At 41.1% G+C, this 18502-nt stretch overlaps 1 protein-coding gene across 2 annotated transcripts; it reads left to right on the top strand.

Moving 5' to 3' along the window:
- Positions 1-3175: 3175 nt before the first annotated feature.
- LOC149854921 (acyl-coenzyme A synthetase ACSM4, mitochondrial-like) lies at positions 3176-17854 on the top strand. 2 transcript variants are annotated; one of them, XM_090024133.1, is made up of 15 exons: positions 3176-3304; positions 4938-5165; positions 8191-8463; positions 8919-9129; positions 9825-10032; positions 10554-10697; positions 11099-11255; positions 12732-12811; positions 13900-14023; positions 14424-14504; positions 14943-15044; positions 15938-16065; positions 16166-16265; positions 16976-17095; positions 17440-17854. In XM_090024133.1, the coding sequence occupies exons 3-15, from the start codon at positions 8263-8265 to the stop codon at positions 17524-17526; spliced, it is 1743 nt and encodes a 580-aa protein (XP_089880259.1). In that variant the 5' UTR covers positions 3176-3304; positions 4938-5165; positions 8191-8262; the 3' UTR covers positions 17527-17854. The 2 variants fall into 2 exon arrangements, with proteins under 2 accessions (XP_089880259.1, XP_089880260.1); XM_090024134.1 differs by lacking the exons at positions 3176-3304; positions 4938-5165 and having other exon boundaries at positions 7944-8463.
- The last annotated feature ends 648 nt before the right edge of the window (positions 17855-18502 follow it).

Consider the following 18502-nt stretch of genomic DNA (forward strand, 5'->3'; position numbering starts at 1 on the left):
TTTCTGCAGGTGTATCTCATCACCTGCACCCCCTCAGGCTTTGAAATGTATATCACGTTGCCTTACAACAACTAAGCACTTAATTACCAGAGGTGGAGTACAAAGCTCTATTCTTCCCTTGCTAAGACTGTATAGATCACGTAAGTGGAAATCCTGAGGCCTGTTCCTACATAACTGAAGCCAATGGAAGTTTTAATACTGGCTTCAGAAGAAGACCCCGTCCTCCCCCCAGTGAAGAAGAAACTCCCGAACTTTAGATTCTTTAATCCTTCCATTTGTTACAGAAGAGAGGGTGAGAAGGTTTTATCAATGCCAAATCTGGAAAGGAAAGAAGTCCTTCTTTATTAATAAGTCCTTTGGGTCATCGCATAATCCCCAGATAAAGTACAAACAGCCTGGCCTGCTGGCTATCTGCAGATGCTGTATTTCATGTACGCAACAAAAATGATAGATTGGGGAGCTTCAAGCGCATGATCTATCCTTGATGATTTGTTAACATCTCTACAGGAGCTTATCAAAAAACCAAGTAATTGTGTTTTAATGAATAAATTAAAAAAAAAAACCCTCTGTGTTTCATTATCACCCCTAGGAGACCATTGATCTGCAGGTTTTGTTCATATATACCTAATATTGCTAGCAATATCTGCTAAAGAGCACTAAGTCCAGCACCAGTTTGACAAAAACCCTGGTTTTGGTTTTAAATTAGAAACTTTGGGAGAGGCACCCTCTGTTCCTCCTCTATGCTTGTACAGCATCTAGCACTTTTACCTCACTTTTTGCATGCTAAATAACATTTCCAAAAACTTGTAGTTGTGTTGGGTTGTGTACTCCCACAATGAATTCACACAGGTTATTGTCTATGGTCATTCATGAAAACCCCTAAAAATGATCACAAATCTAACCTGCACAGCAGAGGGCAGGGCTGAGGGCAGAAATAATTGCTCATTTTCAACTGCTCTGAGCTGATTTTGATAACAGAAGCAGGGGCGAGGCATTTCTGATAATGCCCGACACCAGATGGAAAAGAAGTGTATCTTGTTATCTCATTTTCAGTTGTTAGCACAAGTGGCACCTGTGTTTGTGTTCTGCACAACTCAGAAACCACTTCCCAGGTACATTGTACTACGCAACAGGGGAGAGCATTAACAACAGAGAGTGCTGTTCTGAAGCAGGGTGAGGACAGAAGAGCATATCCATGTAATACAAGAGCACGCAGTTCCAGGAGAAGTTTCTCAACTTCTGACCCCACATCTCCACTCAAACTTGATCGCCTTAAGCAATCCTCTGGAGAGCAGCTCCCCCTGAATCCTAGTATGTCATCTCCGACTCCAGGCAGCTGCAAGCACTTTCAATTCAGAGGGCTGATTGTCACACAATATATTTTCCCAAGCATGAATTGAATCACAGGATCATAATCATCTAATACATTTGAAATTCTTTGATGACTATGCCCTGGGGCCGCTATGCATCTTAACAGAAGTGCTCAAACATAATTAACCAAAGTAGGCATCAAAGCTTGTCTGAGTAATGTGAGGAGCGGAAGCAGAACCAACAGAAAGTACCAGGCAAATAAGTGACCAGTGGGTATGCCCCCCTGTGCAGTCCCAGCGGCGCACAGATTGTTTCCAACCCTACTGTGCAGTAGCAGGAGTTACTTGGTGCTTCATCGCTGTAGTAGCGGTGTCATGGTGAGGGCCCACAGATGTTATGTCACCATAGCGATGAGCTACATCACTGTAGCTTGTTGCCAAGGTAACAGCCAATCGTGTAGACGCACTCTCCCTTACACCAGTTTAAGACCAAGGTAGTTGCACTGGCTAATTATCCCTGATTTATACCAGTTCAAGTGAGAGCGGAGTCAACTATTAGCATGATGTGTTCCAGAACAGGTTTGTTAAATTGGTGCGGGCTCTATGAAGTGCTATTAGGGGATAAGGAGAGTTGGGTTTCGGTGTGGGTGTTACTTGCACTGATTTACATGATGCTGCCAAAAGAGCTAGGGAGTACCATTTGAGTTGCATGTAAGGGGCTATACCTACAGCTATATCTATACCTCAGTAGTACGGCACTTCCTGGCACTATCTTGAGGCATGCCAGGCCTGCTCTGTACACATTAGCTCTTCAAGTGGAAGTGTCATCGTCAATGAAACAGCACAGAGCACTCTCCAAGATACTCTGCCTCTTATAAAAAAGTATTGATGCATGCTCACGGCAATGCTACTTCTGCTTAGGGAGGCAGTATGTGCAGCGTGGGTGTCATGTGCCTCAGTGCAACACCCACTATCAGCATACTGAGGGGATACAGCCATAGCCTTGCTTAGCATCAACCACATCCCAGAGTTATGCATTCGATCTACAGAAGTTTCCAGTAGTAAGTTCCCACAGCAGTTAAAGGACTGCTTCTGAAGAACCCTAATATTAATGCTGAGAAGCTCAGCACCTATCTTGTGCCCAAGCCCTGTTAGGATTCACAAATTAGGCTTTCTTCTATCTATGTACCTGGTAAGGCTTAATCCAGTGAGAGTTCCCTGAACATGTGTAGTGGTTTGGACCCCACACAAAACCCAGCTGGAGGAAGAGGACAAGGACAGGACATACCCCACATTTTATACAATCATACAAGAATATGAATATAGCTAAATATATGAATATATTATATGTATGAAATATGCACCATTGTAACTTTCTATAGTATTATGTATATTGATTCAAGGGAAAACAAGAGAGAAAAAGTGACCACAATTCTATAGCATATAACAGGGGTCAGCAGCCCCCAGCATGTGTGCTGAGCATGGCACCCAAGGCCATTTTGCTCAGCACACCATGGCCAGCGCAGGCTCTAAGCAGCTGCTGCCAGCCACAGAGCTCAGGATGCTCCCAGCAGGCAGCAGGGAGGCTCAGGCTGGGCTCCATGGGCCGGCTGCAGCCAGGAGGCTGCAAACAGCTGCTTCGAGCTCCAGCATGTTGGTGCTCCAGCACCTTCCAAGGTAGACATTGTGGGTTTTTCGGCACTCCAGCCAAAAAATGTTGCCTACCCCTGACATATAACTTTGTGGTTAGGGCACTCTATTTAGAAGGCAAAGACCCAAGTTTCAGTCTTCCTACACTGAATATTTCTCTATTTATGTGTTCCATAGGAGGGGAATTAGGTGCCTAAATTCCTTCCAGATTCTGGACCTAAGCCAGTTTTGAAAGTGGAACTTAAGCACTTCGGCAATTTTACCAAGGATTTATGAATCGGCTGATCAACTCATCTGCCATTGTACTGAAAATTAGTCAATAGTTTACCAAGGGACATGCAGGGGTAAGCAAGCAGAGAACTTCGTGACTGACAATCTTCCTTCTCTCTGAGTATTACTGAAAGTACAGCTGCTACATGCGCCACTCACTCGCATGCAGATTGTCAAAAACAGGTTATCTGTTCTCAGAGTTTGCAGACAGTTTGTATGGTAAGATACGCAATGCAAGGTGGGGTTGTGGGAAACCTAGCTTCATGTTATAGGTTTTGCATTCTCAGTCTCTTCTAGCAAATATATCTGATGCTCAACACAGCTTAAATGAAAGTTCACTGGTTCTTAGGTAAGAATAATCCATTTTACCCATAAACCTTACATATTTGCTGTTACTGCTGGAGGGATCATAATACCTCTAAGGCTCTTTGTTTCTACTTTGCAAGTGAGAGTAGATCCCCTAAGGGACTGGCTAAAGACCACACACAAACTTCCTCAGAAGGGCATTATAACAAGGCCCCAGGTTCTAAAAGGTATCTTTAAAAAAATTAATCTCAGCTGCAAGTAGCATGTATATTATTATATTGTATTAGTACTGCATATTCAGCTATCCCTGATAGCAGCGATCTCCAGAACATGCCCATCCAGAACAATCTCTCTCTGCTAGGAAAGCCAGGCACAAGCTCGGCAATTCTGCTTATGTGACGCTCAGGACCTGAAGGCGGTTGCTTGTCTGAATGCAGTGAACCTAATGCAAACAGACCTTCCATTCAGCAAACTGGTTAAATACATATGCTTCACTCCAGCACGTAAGCCTGTTTTTAACTTAAACGCATGCTTACCTGCTTTCTTGAAGGGGGACAGGTTGCTGAACTGCGACCATGAGGAAGAAACCAAAATAGTCACTGGAGGAGTAAAACGGACTAGATTCTGGTCTCACACCCATATAAATCCCATGCTGCTCTGCACTACCTAGAGATTCCACACATCGACTGGCCCGTCCATGTACTACCCCATTCCTGGCCTCTACGAATATAGGCACCCAACGTTGTTTCCCTGAGCTGGTGTGCCCATTTTCTCTGACTTTCTCAGCCGGCTCCTAGTGACAGTGGGCAGATCTCTTCCCCCCCACCCCCCGTTGGGATTGCATTGACTAGCACCTCTGTAACTCGCTACCCTTGCTTCAAATTGCTCATTCCAGTCTCCCTTCAGACTGGGACCATCTAATAATTTTGTTTCTTGCACCATTTAAATTGCCATGCTCCATCATGTTGTCATCTTCCACATTGCATACATTTTCTATAATTGCTCCTGTTACATGTAAAATGGCATAACACCCGCAGCAAGAGCAGTGGCTCCCTGGCTTGAGTTCTCATTGTCCTTCTCCGGATTGCTGAGTCATGTCTGAATGGTTTACATTTTCTGCTCAGAAAGGTCCCTCAAGTTTTATGGGTCAGTTTTGCTTGTGCTTTGCTTACAATTAAAGTTTTATTCGTGTTCGTCATGCTGATTCTTGTACAGTAATTACCTTGAGGCTCTGATAACTAATCACTGAGCTCCACTCTTGTGGTCTATGATTTCTGTGGCACCATAGTATGGAATTATAGACTAATGTGTGGTGGATTAGCTATTCTCCAATGGTAATGAGCCAGAAAAAAAGATATTTCATACTCAGCTCCCTTTCTATCTTCTCCCACCCTTTTTCAGTCACTCTACCTTTCATCAGAGCATAATTGGAGAAATGAAAACTGCATTCCCAGGAGGGGAATAATCCTCAACACTGAAAGCAATGTACAGTACTAAGGAGGACAACAACTATTTAAACAGGCAGAACAAAAGTGGGTAACTGGGAGGAGGCTATGATCAAGAGCTACCATGCTTAGATGTATGTGGATGAGTTAAAAGAAGTCTTATCTGACCAGAAAACATCTTCAGGTAAGGCAACATATTTTAGCTACGTACATAGAGAAATAAGTGTTTTGAGGATATTTTTTTCAAATATTAACCATCTTAGGAGTAAAAAAACACTTTTCACTTTCTCGTAACATATAGAAAAAACAGATAACGAAGGGCCCAATAGTCCATTTGCCTCTGCGGACTGTCATTGTTCATCACTCTTAGAGGGATTTAGACATAGCTATAAGAGCGTAATTCTCTGCTCTTGGCAGTGATGGGGCATGGGGCAGTGGCAATAGCCAGCTGGCAGCTGCAGTGGCCACTATTTTTGTGCCCTGTTCCTAAGTCAGTTGCTGGGGCTGCTGCCTTGGTTAACCACCCCTTCTTCCTCCAACGCTTAGTAACACTACTGAATTTAAGGTTATTGGGGAGAAGATGCAGTTTTACATTTCATGGAAAACAGAATGCAAACATGGCTTTTCTGTGAGTGAGTGTATTCCAGATCTAATATTCTGATCAATAGTTCAGTTGAAAACAAAACCAGTTTCTAGCTGGAGTTGACTGAGTTAGGGTGAACTCTAGAAACATGTTTTCCTAAATGACCTGTCCAGAACTGAAATAAAAGGCGATATTTTAAGGTCATTTTTAAGGTGATTCAGCATTAAAGTGAATACATATGGAGTGAAGCATATGTATTTAACACAATCAGTGTCTTTCAGCTCTGAGGCTGAATACATAATATCCACCATTTTGCCATACACAGTCACTGCTCTAATTTAATTCTGACTGCCTTGCCGACTGCTTTGTGGATAGCCTGAGTATAAAACACATTTTATAAAACTAAATAGACATATCTAAATTAGATGTGGCATAAGTGATCATCTTTAAACAAGCTAATAACAGGCCATGGAAAAATATCTCATACTTTGTTATTGGATTAATAAAACAAGGTGAACATTTATGAATCATAATCTTAACTTTGAGCCACGGCAGAACAGAGCAAGAAATAAAATATAGATTTCTAAATAGCTTCAAAATTATAACATAATTCAGATTTATAAATTCAGATAACAATAATTACAATGATAACTACATATTATTTCAGGTACAGTCATGCCTAAAGGCCCCATTTGGGAAAAGGGTCCCAAAGTGTATGAGATGTTGTTTACAACATAGGAAGATCAGGTGTCCACCCTGAAGAACCAATAATCTGATTAGAGACAAACACAGTAAATAAGTTTAACAGACAAAAGGAGGGACTAAGACAGGGAAGATGAGTAATAGCCGGCTCCAAGACTGTTGTTTCTTAGGTTAGCTGTATATGATACTTGATGGGTTCTAGCTCATCTGAATATTTTTGATTTTATAAAAAAAACCCAGGTAATTCAGAATAATGAGTAGCTTTTTGTCCTACATTTGGCTAGACCTGGTAAAGCAGGGTCCTGGTCCATTCTGGGGACTACAGTCACATAAAGTATAACAACAGCAATTCCCAGTGTCACTCGATGCAACCAGAATTGGCTGGCTGTTCTCTTGCAGGTATTATAAGCAAAACGGGTTATATGGAGAGACTCAAGGCACAAATGAACTTAGAAGCCTTATGTCTAAGGGACATGAGTCTTATGTCTAAGGGACAGAAAAGAGAAAGCACTGGGACATCTGTGGAAGAAGGAGAGAAATGAATATTCAACAACTGGGATCACAGGGCTACAGTCTTTCTTCTGCTGGTCTGGTTGGAGGAAAATCCCCCATGTCATAGGGGTGTTTCTGGCAACACATAGTCAGCCCTCACAGCTAATGGTTACACTGCTCTGCACTTCAGCTATCTCCGTCTGGTGTCAGGCCGTGGGGCAACTGCTAGCTGTTGGACAAATACCAGTATAAAAGTAAAGACCTTTAGATGTAGACATCTAAACATTGTTAGATTAAACCGAAAAAACTGGACCAAACAGGAGTGAGACCAGACTGCTGAGTCTGGTAAGGAAGACTTCAGTTCAGTCAGAGGTTAGAATTGGACAGGAGGAGGGAAAGGCAGTGTACTTGGGAAGTGGGTGGTTCCAAAGGGGGCTTTGTCTGAAAGACAAAAGAGCTTGTCAAAAGTAGGAATGGAGAGACACTGACTAAAAGCTGGAATTGTTGGGTGCTGTAAGAGGAAAGTAGGGGTAGGAAGGAGGACTTGGGAGGAAGATGGTCAACAGAAGTCATGCTGGAATGGTTTTGGGTGAAAAGAGGGCTGTCTCTGGGAAGACAGTGGAGCGAGAGGAGAAAAGTGTGGGAGGAGGAAAGATACAGGTGGTGGTGGAGAAAGAAAGAGGAGAGGAATAGAGAGACTCAAGTCTTTACCAAGGACAAAGTCTTTGTTCATCTAATACACACCAAAGTCATAGGAAAGGAGATTTAATCAGAGGATAGACAAGTTATGTAGTAAGGGCAGTTTGGAGTTAAGGCCTGGGGAGATAATAGACTATAGTGTGAAGCATAGGTGAATTATCACAGTAGGATGAAAGAAGAATTTACATAAAGATAACTTAGCTGCCACAAGCTTATCTTTGCACCAACAATTCGGTAGAGAGTTATGATGCAAAGATGTAAAGTCGATTCATACTTTTCAAACACTCTGAATGAATGCTTTCCAAAGTGTAGCTTTTTCTGCCAGTCTCAGTGAGATCCAGAAAATGAGCCAAATTTGAATCTTCTAAACCAAGGTTTTTTAACAATTCCACTGCAGTATTATCAATCAAAACACATAAGAAATACACGGTCTTCATGTTTGACAGCAATAATGAGGCTAGTTTTTGCAAAATGGTTCACACATAGGCTGAACAAGGTACAAATTGTCAGCCCAAAAAAGATTTTGTTTGAGAAAGTTGTGGGCGACTGGAAAAAGGAGACTTAGTTGGACCCTGAGCTTAGCCATAATGGTCACAGCCCAACTTACTATACCAGCAGGTCTAAACTGTTGAATCTCTCTGTACACATGCTATTCCATTCCTGCCTATTGGCTTGTTTGGGGGTTTGAACTTCACACAATCACTGATTTTCCTACTCATTTCTCTCATTGTAGGAGAAGGATCACAAAATAGATTTTGATATTTTTGCAGTGTCTCCAAAAGCCTGACACATCCAGTTTTATGACATGAAGATTTTACTTGAATTTCAAGCCGTAAGGTCCATTTGGAACCTCAAATCATTCTACAGGTTATTCCACCAAGATCACAAGGTTTTTGCTTCTCTAAATCTTTCCAACTATGAAGCCATTAATCGATGTGAACAGGAAGTGCCTGAGTACTTTAATTTTGCAAGTGATGTGCTGGATCAATGGTCTCAAATAGAAAAGGTAGATTTTCTTTTCCCTTATAGATTAAATATTTGGGGGTGAGATCTTGGCCTCAGTAAAATCAAGGTTAAAATTATTGGTTTTACTGAGGTCACACTTTTACCTTTACTGTACTTGACATTATAACAGGAACAACTGACAATTCACCGTTCTTTCCAAAGACACCCCATGTTCTTTCTCTCTCTATAGTGCTGGGGTTTACAAAAGCCTTTATGTGAATTATGAGACGTCAAAAGGAAAATCAGTTGGACGTGTGATCCAAAGTCATTTAAGTACTTCACAGTTGTTGTTAAGCACATGCTTAACTTTCAGCATGCGCTCAAGTCCATTTGTATTCTGCAAAACCCTGATCCTAAGAACCCGTGTCCAGTTGTGGTTCCATAGAATGTCTTCAATGACCTGCAAGAGATGGTGGGGTAACAATCACATCATTAATTCCTGGTGGTGGTATGCAGGAAGGAAAGCAGCCCTCAAACCCAGCCCTGTGGTGGATAAATGGAAGAGGAACTGAAGTAAGGTGGAGTTTTGAAGAGCTGGGATCCCTGTCCAGAAAAGCAGCCAATGTGCTCACTGATCCATGTGGTCTGCAAAAGGGGGACAGAGTTATTCTGATTCTTCCTCGAATACCCGAATGGTGGCTGCTAAATGTGGCTTGTATGCGTACAGGTGAGAGATGTCATTCAGACCAGTGTAGGTATTATTTATGTTATCCTCTCTGAAAAAAGTTAGCTTACAATTAATTAGCTTTAGGATGGCCATTTGAATTCGTATCTTGAATACTTCCACCTGCCTTGTAGGGAGTACATTGTGAAAGAAATACAGACTGAGATGTAATGACCTTTTTGTTCATTTTCTTTCTTTTTAGCATATGTGGAATTGAAAGTAAATATAATTTAACTTCTTTTACATTCACATTAGCTCCATTAAACAAAGTTGTGTCTTTATTGACTGATGAAAAGTAATATTTTACTGTTATATGTTATAATGTGCCCTTTTCTCATAGGATCTCCCGGAAAAGTAATGGTATCAGTACTCACAGAACGTTAGAAGGACTATTTGTATAAGTAAAGGTCCTCCTGATCAGGCCATATATAATGCCTTTCCTACCACACGATGAAATAGTCTGTTGCCTGTGATGGTTCTGTCTCTCTGAACAAATTAGTCTCTAAGGTGCCACCCTATCCTTCTGCCTAACTTCAGACTAACACGGCTAACTACCTCCCTCTTTCCCACCAGTGAAATGCAGCAATCTCTGTACTGAAATAATGTTAATGTTCAACAATTTAGGGGAAACCTATAGAAAAATTCAGAACTGGAAGTGAAAAATGCCTCATAACCTTGTAATTTTATCTTATCTCTAGGAATTATCTTTATTCCTGGGACAATTCAACTGACAGCAAAAGACATTTTCTACAGACTCCAGGCTTCTAAGGCTAAGTGCATCATTACCAATGATGTGTTGGCACCTACAGTAGATACAATTGTGTCTAAGTGTCAGTTCCTGAAAACCAAGCTAATCATATCTGAAAACAGCAGAGATGGGTGGCTGAACTTCAGTGAACTATTCAAGTAAGAACCTCCTGCCTAACTCATATTAGTATAATCAAATCTGAAAACAAAGATTTTTTACTAAGATGTATCAAGTAAACACACCTCTCTGTCTTAATAAATGATTTACACATTTACCACACTTTTTGAAAGAAGGGTTTAAGCTCCTAAATCACTTAGGTGCTTTTGAAAATTTTACCTATCCCTAAAAACATTGAAATCTGAAGTGATGTTATGTATGGCCAAGTTATACTTGTAGTTCCCTGAGCTACTGTAAGTCCTTCAAATAATTGATCATCTAAATATCAGTGAATGGAAAGATCAAGGAGGAAGGGACATTAGAATTTGCAGAACACCTTGCAAAAACTGAAACTTTCCTTCAGTTGGTTGGTTGAATCCTCTTTGGTGCTGGAATAATACTTGTTAGGACAGTAGATCTCATTTGGTGCAGCCTGACCTGTACATATGATTTGGAGAGTGTAAGGAATCAGAATTAAGACTGTTGAATAATGCTGGTCATTTCTACGTTGGTTTTTTTGAAGAGCTGCACCTGCTGTTCATGACTGTATCAAGACAAAAAGCCGAGATCCAATGACAGTCTTCTTCACCAGTGGAACTACAGGTTCTCCAAAAATGGCAGAACATTCACACAGCAGTTTGGGTCTGGGGTTTGCTCTCTGTGGAAGGTATGGCACTCGTCCCGACAGTGCTTCTGAAGCTCTGAAACATGAAAGAATTGTGCAGGATGTTACAACCACTAGTTTCTACTGCATTGGGCATGTAATTTATATGGAATCTGTAACTGAGTTATACCCATGAAACAAAGACCTAATTTTATGTCATTCTTGATGATGCATTGTAGCACTTGCAAAACTGCACATTAATCCAGGAGAAATGATTTTGATGAATGAGTCAAACATTTTTAGGTTTGAACCATCATTGCTGTCAGGTAAAAGGTGGGCAGAGAATTTTTGTTGGAACTGTTAAATTATCATGCCATGTTTACTAGACCCATAGTAAGCTAAAGCTGATATTTCTTACTCCCATGTGCATGGTCACCCATACTCATCTCTTCCGCCTTCTACAGGTACTGGATGGATTTGTCTCCCTCAGACATTATATGGAATATGTCAGATACCGGCTGGGTGAAGGCAGCTCTGGGAAGCGTTTTTGCCCCATGGCTTCGGGGTACTTGTGTCTTTGTACATGCCATGCCACAGTTTGAGCCAAAAGTATTCCTGAATGTAAGAAAACAAAGCTTGAGATGTAGATTTACTTGTATTTCACACTATTTGCCAAGCCAACTGCAAACCCTGTATTAGGAATATACACTGAGCCGTAGTTTTATGGAATTAGCTGCTTTAGAGTGACTTGATCACAAGGGAGTTGTTCTTTGCATGACTTTTTGAGGCATTGGATTCAACCAGCTGCTTCCAATCACCTGGGATTTAATACCTTCCCTATAGTCTCCCTCTTCCTGAACTCCTCTGTTGAAATGATTAATTAGCTGGTTTAAATGTAAAGAAATATTTTAATTAAGATGCTGTGACCCTTACAAAATGTGACTTGGTGTTAAAATACATTGAGGCAGAGATATCAGCTTTCTCCCACAGGGGATGATATTCAAGCCTCATCTCACAGCCAGGTAAATCTTGCAAAAGGTAAGATCAAAAAATAGTCCTTCATGAACAGCTTGTAGCAATGGGGGAAGGAAAATAAGTTTTTGCTGCTGTACAGTTTTTCTAGACCTTATGCTCTTTTTAGTATATCTGTTGTTAGCATTTTTACACTATGTGCTTGACCTTGCAAGTATCTTCATAGTATACAGTGAGGAGCATGAGGGTTTTGAACCCCTGCGCAGGTATTAGCTAAAGACACAAGGAAGGTTGAGAAAGCTAGGCATAGTTTGTCACCCTAAACCACAGTAAATCTCTCACTTCCTAATTTGCTAGCATGCTGTGTAAAAGATGGATGGAGGATAGCCAGAGAAAAGGCAAAAATGAGAACGTATGGGCTAAGCTGAGATCCTTATTTTGCTAATGAGAAAGTGAGCTACGCGTTGCTTTTGTTCACTTTACTCCAGCTATCAGGCAGAAATAAATTTGCAGCTGCAATCTAGTTAATATAGAACTGGGGTCAGCACACTCCTTGTCTGGCTCATCAGCACAGGTTTCTATATGGCTAACACTCAGCATCCCTCATGGAGCATCAAGCCCACAATCCATATAAGTGAGACATTTCCAGGTTCTGCCACTAAGGCATTCACAAAGTGTCTAATAATGCATATAGGAGCAATGAAATACTATCTTCATCATAATGTTATTCACTCGGAAACAATAAAGATAGACATTTAATCAATACCAAGTTATTGTGGCTTATCTCATCAAAAGCAGGCTCTAATTTTCAGATGCCCAACCTACGGTGAGATGCTGCCTGACTTCAATGTTCAGTGAATGTCATGACAGAGCCATTCAGGAGGGTTGCTATGCCCAGTAATTCAGTGGGCCAGATCCTGACCTCAGTTACACCACTTTGTAATCTGACTTTACTACAACTTAGCAGTTGTTCCACTTGTATACTAATGTAACCACACGTAGAAACGGGCCAGTGTCTGGACATTACTGCATTGCTGAAATGAAAATGTAGAGCTGTTCCAGTACTAGAAGGAATCTATTCCTAATTTATTTGACCAACATTTGATTTTTCTTTCAATTTGTTAGACCCTGTGCACATATCCCATAACCACTCTCTGCAGCGCCCCTACTGCCTACCGCATGCTTGTGCAAGAGGACCTCAGAAGGTACCGTTGCTTTGCTGACAATATTATTGGAACCCTGTTTCCATAAGAGTGTCCCCTTCCAGATGTTTTGTGCCTTAATAAGGAGTTGTACCAACAGTCCTGTATCATAAATTAAAACCATAGCGGTGGAAAATCTTATGCTGAAAACAGTGAACCCCTGACATGTCAATGGCATGTTTAGTTAATATTTAGTAATGTATACTATAATAAGGGACAAATTCCAGGCTGGTTAAACCACTGCAGTTCAGAGTGAATTTTGCTGTGAAACATTAATAGGGACAGCATATATAAAGGACAAAATTCTGCTCCCAGATTTGCATGCATGGCTCCCACTGACTTCTCTTAAAACAGATGTGATCTGAAGCTCTGATGAAGGAACCTGAACCAAAACTTTTGGTCAAGTGCCAGAAGGTAGAGTTTGCTTTTTTTTTGTCCAGTTAGTTTCACTGTTGCATATGTCTGCCCATCTGGATTCCAGCCTGGAAAGTGTCGAGACTCAGCACAGATGGCAATTTTGTGGTATATCAGCAGAAGCACAAGCTGGAAGTACTGAAGACCCAAAATTATTTTTACTAATGGTCAGTTGCACTTACGCTGGCAATGCAAAGGACTCTTGAAATAATTGAGAAAGAGGCCTCTGCATTCTTGGGAGAAAGCCAAATCTTTCATGTTTTGCAGAACTGGACAACTGGCAGAGATCAGAAAAACCTCCAGCCTCTTAGGTACATGCTTGGAGTCCTGTCCCTCCTAATTAATGGAACAGTATAAAAACCTGTGCATTCATCTCTTTACACACACACTGACCACTCAGAGTTATCTCCAAGAATTACCTTCATTCTTTCATTTATAAATACTTTCCTTGGTAGGGATATACTAAAAGAACCTAAAAACTAAATTCTGATGCATCCCCAGTCAAGCTTATGGGCCTGAGGTATATAATTCCCACTGACTTCACTGAGAGGTGCATGCATATTACTGGAGAGCAGATTTGAGTCCAGCATACATTGAAGTTGAGGGGGTTACCAACAGCAATGAAGGGAAGAGTCTTTTTAACCCTGTGATAATTCTTGTTAATTTTGTCTATTAAGTTACAAGTTCAAGAGCCTGAGGCACTGTTTGACTGGAGGGGAGCCACTCAACCCTGAAGTGTTTGCTCAGTGGAAGAGCCAGACAGGACTGGATATCTATGAAGGCTACGGACAGACAGAAGTCGTAGGTTAAGTTTAGTTCATAAATGTTACAAACTTGAATGTTACCTTAAATTTGTGAAGAGATGTTAACTCCAAATTGTTCTCCTTGGTTTTTGCAGTGACCATGAAGATGTAAAAAGGCACCACCCAGAGCAAATAGTCAATGACCTCATAAGGCTGCATTTTTTGCCCTTAAAATTACAATGCAGCTTTTCATGGACCCTATATAAGCTCATAGGATTTCAGTTACAAATTGCCCTTCCTTCCTTGTAGAGTCAAACCTCCCAGTGAAATCAGGAGTCTGGGATAACATAATACACAAGATTGAGTCTTTTGGCATTACAGTAGTACACACAAGTGTGGGGAGGGATTGAACAATGGCTTCAGAGAAACTAGCTGGGTTGTTTGCTTGTTTGTAATAGGGAATAATATCTGCAAATCTCAAAGGAATGAAAGTTAAACCAGGATCCATGGGAAAGCCAACAGCCCCATATGATGTCCAGGTATGTTGGTCACCTTTTCTGATAGACTGATGTTGTCCTAGACCAGTGGTTTTCAAACCATGTTCTGCAAAACCCTGGGAGAATTGGTGCTGGGTCATCAAGGGGTCTGCAAAGAGACTGGGGTAAGGGTGGAGCGGGCTGGGAGGCGATGCAGTCTCATTGCCAGGCCAGGTTGCCCGGCTCCATGTCAGTCTCTAGCCTGGGATAGGGGCTCTACAGCAGAACTGACATGAAAATGTTCCATGACTTGAGAAAGTTTGGAAAGCACTGGCCTAGACAGAGGTAAGATAAAGGAAGGCATCATAACGCAAATCTGGATATAGAGGGATGGTATTCAGGATTGTGGGTTGGAGGCGGTGGTTGTTGTAACTGACTCTTTATTTTAAGAAAAGGAAACATGATGCTCAATCAAACAAAATGTTTCGTCTCTTGTGGTAGATCATCGATGAAAGCTGCAATATTCTGCCTCCTGGTGAAGAAGGAGACATCGCCATCAAAATAGATTCAAAACAGCCATTTTGTTTTTTCTCTCAATACATAGTAAGCAGCTAATAGAAATTTTCCAAAGGCTGGAATCAGCCTCAAGGCCTTGCCCTGGGTGGAACAGACCATGAGAAGCACCAAGAAGGTGCTCTAGGAGCGCTTCCCGACTCCCTTTTCATTCTGGGATGGAACTGTCAGCAATTTGGCTCACCAAAGGTGTTTCTACACCCAGAGATGCACTACCCAAGCTGGCTTTAATCTAGTTGTCGGGGTACAGCTATGGGTCACTGGCACACAGAAACGCAGCTTCAGCCAGACCTTGCCCTTCCCTATTGTTTACAGAAAATAGTTTGTTAGCCCAGATCTTCCTTTCCCATAGCACCAGGAAACAGTTAGCCCAAGCAAAACGATGCCAGGAGGCAACTCAAGCATGTAAGGGCTAGTCAAAATCTAGATGCCTATCCAACATAATGAGCAATACAAACACCTACCGCAACCTGCAGCAAAAGGTTTGTTATATGTTAGTTGTCAAGGGTCTATGCTACAAACTTCCACCAAGTTTGTGGATTGCTGTGCTCTTGGGTTTGGTGCCACACTCATCAGTAAGAATGGAAATCCTTGTCCTGAGCTGAAGGTGTTCAACATCTATAGTGCTAAGGAAAATGCAGTCAGCACAGTCGCACTCTAATCCATTTTTCTGTAATCCACTGTCCTCTTTGGCAAGTCTGAGCATGTACTTTAAATACCATAATACATACAAGAAATGGGTCTCTCCAGGTTACTGGTAATTGGCCAATCCACCCCTAAATTGCCTATTTAAATGCACCCCTTGCAGAGGGAAGCAGTGTAAAATACATGGTTGTAGAAATGCCTTGAGCATAGAACTAGAAGTTGGGCTCTCTCCCTTGCTCTGCTACTTCAGTACAGCATTTCCATGCTACAATTCACAGGATGAGCCAGGAAAAACTGCTACAACAGTGCGAGGAGATTTTTACATCACTGGGGACAGAGGGACTATGGATGAAGATGGATACTTGTGGTTTGTGGGAAGAGCTGATGATGTCATCATTTCTGCTGGGTTTGTACCTTTAACCTGAATTTACACAAATGTATGTAGTTCAAAAACAAGATAAAGCTCATGTATGTCATCTAGCAACCACCTCACTTTGCTTTCCTAGCTACCGCATCGGACCATTTGAGATAGAAAGCGCACTGATAGAGCACCCAGCCGTGGTAGAATCAGCCGTTGTCAGCAGCCCAGATCCCATCAGAGGAGAGGTAATATTGCATTAAACAACTGTTGCATATTATATTTACCCCAGAAAATACTAAGGGGAGGCCCTGCTTATTTAGCCAAATTCCACTGGACTTCAGGAGGAGTTTTATCTGCATGGCTGAGTCTTTAGATGGGTATCTGAACCATGGTTTACACCAGTCATTAGGTTCAGCTGAGCATAGATGGAATGGTGCCCAACTGTACTAACAAAGCAGCTACAGCAAAAAGTTTCTCCTCTGTACTGGAGGTGGGCAGAATAGCTTACTCTGATCACCCTATTACTCATTCACTACTAACAATCAATGCAAGGATGATAAACAGCAGCAGTTTGGTCGCACATATCTCAATAGTACACAAAACATTTCTGGATAGGAATATTGATGTACAGACCAATTCTGATGCAAGGTAATCCAGAATAACGCCACTGAATTTCCAGGATTATACAAGTACACCTGGAGGTCAGGAGCTGGCCCTAAAAACTATCCCATAAATAGGGCCCAGACTACCTGCTTAGAAGCATACTGCATAAGATTTTAAACACTGTGGACATTCACATTAAAAAAAAATGGAATAATACATGCTAAGTAACAACACACGAGATAAGAGACCGACTAACTGAAAGTTTTGCATTTATGATTTGTATTAACTGTATTTGCTGGTTTGTTTTTATGCTAAATTAAATGTTGCAATGTCAACGGATTTTGTCTTCTAGGTGGTTAAAGCTTTTGTGGTCTTGTCTCCTTCTTTTACATTATGTAATCCAGAGAAATTGATTCAGGAGCTGCAAGATCACGTCAAGAAAACTACCGCTCCATATAAGTATCCCAGAAAGGCAAGTAGCAAAGGATGAATTGAAAAACCTTATTCTTACCAGGGTGGGATAGAGTCTACCAGAGTAAATTCAAATCAGTAGCTTCCCCCATACTTTTAAGTGACAAAAAGCCCCCAAAACGTTGGCGTAAAATATACGATATAAAATATGACAAACATGTTTTGCATTGCCCATAATATTTTTAAATATACTTGATGTTTGGGGAAATTACGTGCATGTGAAATGATCAAAGCATTTAAAGAGCTTAACAGATACAGGTGTGAAAGTAATTGCTGTTCCAGATTAAAAGTATAACAAGTATATTACAAGTCTGGTAATTTTTCCATTTCCATATTTTCAATTAGATGGAATTTGTCAATCAGTTGCCAAAGACAATCACTGGGAAAATCAGAAGGAACGAACTAAGGAACAAAGAGTGGGGCCGGATATAATACCATTGGGCATCTTGGAAATAAGATTAATTTTATTCCCATAGATAAGCTTCTTACCGTTATTTGCTATGGATACGATACACACCATGATAGTATTTAAAATGCATCAGTCAGACAGTGAATAGTCAATATACTGCACACAGCTGTGAGCAGTCTTAGACAGTTTAAAAAAACAAGTCTTTATATCCTTATTCTTGCTTTACAAGCTAGGCCTATTCAGGAAATCAACATGTAAAAATGACTTCTTCACCTCACCTCTCTCAGCCTTGTGGCTTTCAGAATCATTTTACCTAATAAAAGGAAATAGCTATTGCTTTCTATGCCTCAACCCAGCCAGGACATTCTCTTCCTTCCTGTGCAAACACAAATTGTTTTAGATTTTCCAAACAATTACAGCTGTGCAAATCAACTTACGTCAGGAGGCTTCTATAGCTGTCACCAAGGACCTAAATTAACCTGCAGAACTTGTGTTACTGATGATGAACACAAAGGGGAAAAAAACAGAATGACCCTCAAATTGCACACAGGAAGCACATGCTTAGCACTCAGCATGGTGGGGAAAAGGCCACCTCTACACAACCCAAACCTGTTTGTTGGAAGCGCCCATTGGGAACGTAACTACTGCAGAAACAGGATTTGTCCTTTTCTGAAAGAGGCAGTAAGACTATTGTCTATTTTCACCACAGTAGGCACAGCCTTTTAGTCTTCTGAGGTCCAATACTTTAGCTCACTAGTTTGTCACATTTAATGCATCTTTTTAACAAAGCTCAAACAGATCTGCCTATTTTCAAATTTTGCCCAGATTTGGGCATGGATATGCAATTGTAACTAATCATGATTAACAGAAGTAGGCATCTTAGGAAGTGCTCATTTTGAGTAGTTATGGTGCTTTTGAAAACTGAAAGAATACAATAATCTTTAAGAAAAGAGCGTAGGTGGCTGTAACTTTAAAAGATAAGCTGGGTCTGCATGAGTA

The sequence above is a fragment of the Crocodylus siamensis genome, chromosome 12, assembly GCF_052110815.1.
Source record: "Crocodylus siamensis isolate JL-2025a chromosome 12, ASM5211081v1, whole genome shotgun sequence".
Lineage (NCBI taxonomy): Eukaryota > Metazoa > Chordata > Crocodylia > Crocodylidae > Crocodylus > Crocodylus siamensis.

Coding starts and splice junctions, on each gene's coding strand:
- LOC149854921 (XM_090024133.1), top strand. CDS start 8,263: ATGAAGATTTTACTTGAATTTCAAGCCGTAAGGTCCATTTGGAACCTC. Junction 8,464..8,918: donor AATGGTCTCAAATAGAAAAG/GTAGATTTTCTT, acceptor GGTGGTATGCAG/GAAGGAAAGCAGCCCTCAAA. Junction 15,045..15,937: donor GTTTTTTCTCTCAATACATA/GTAAGCAGCTAA, acceptor TACAATTCACAG/GATGAGCCAGGAAAAACTGC.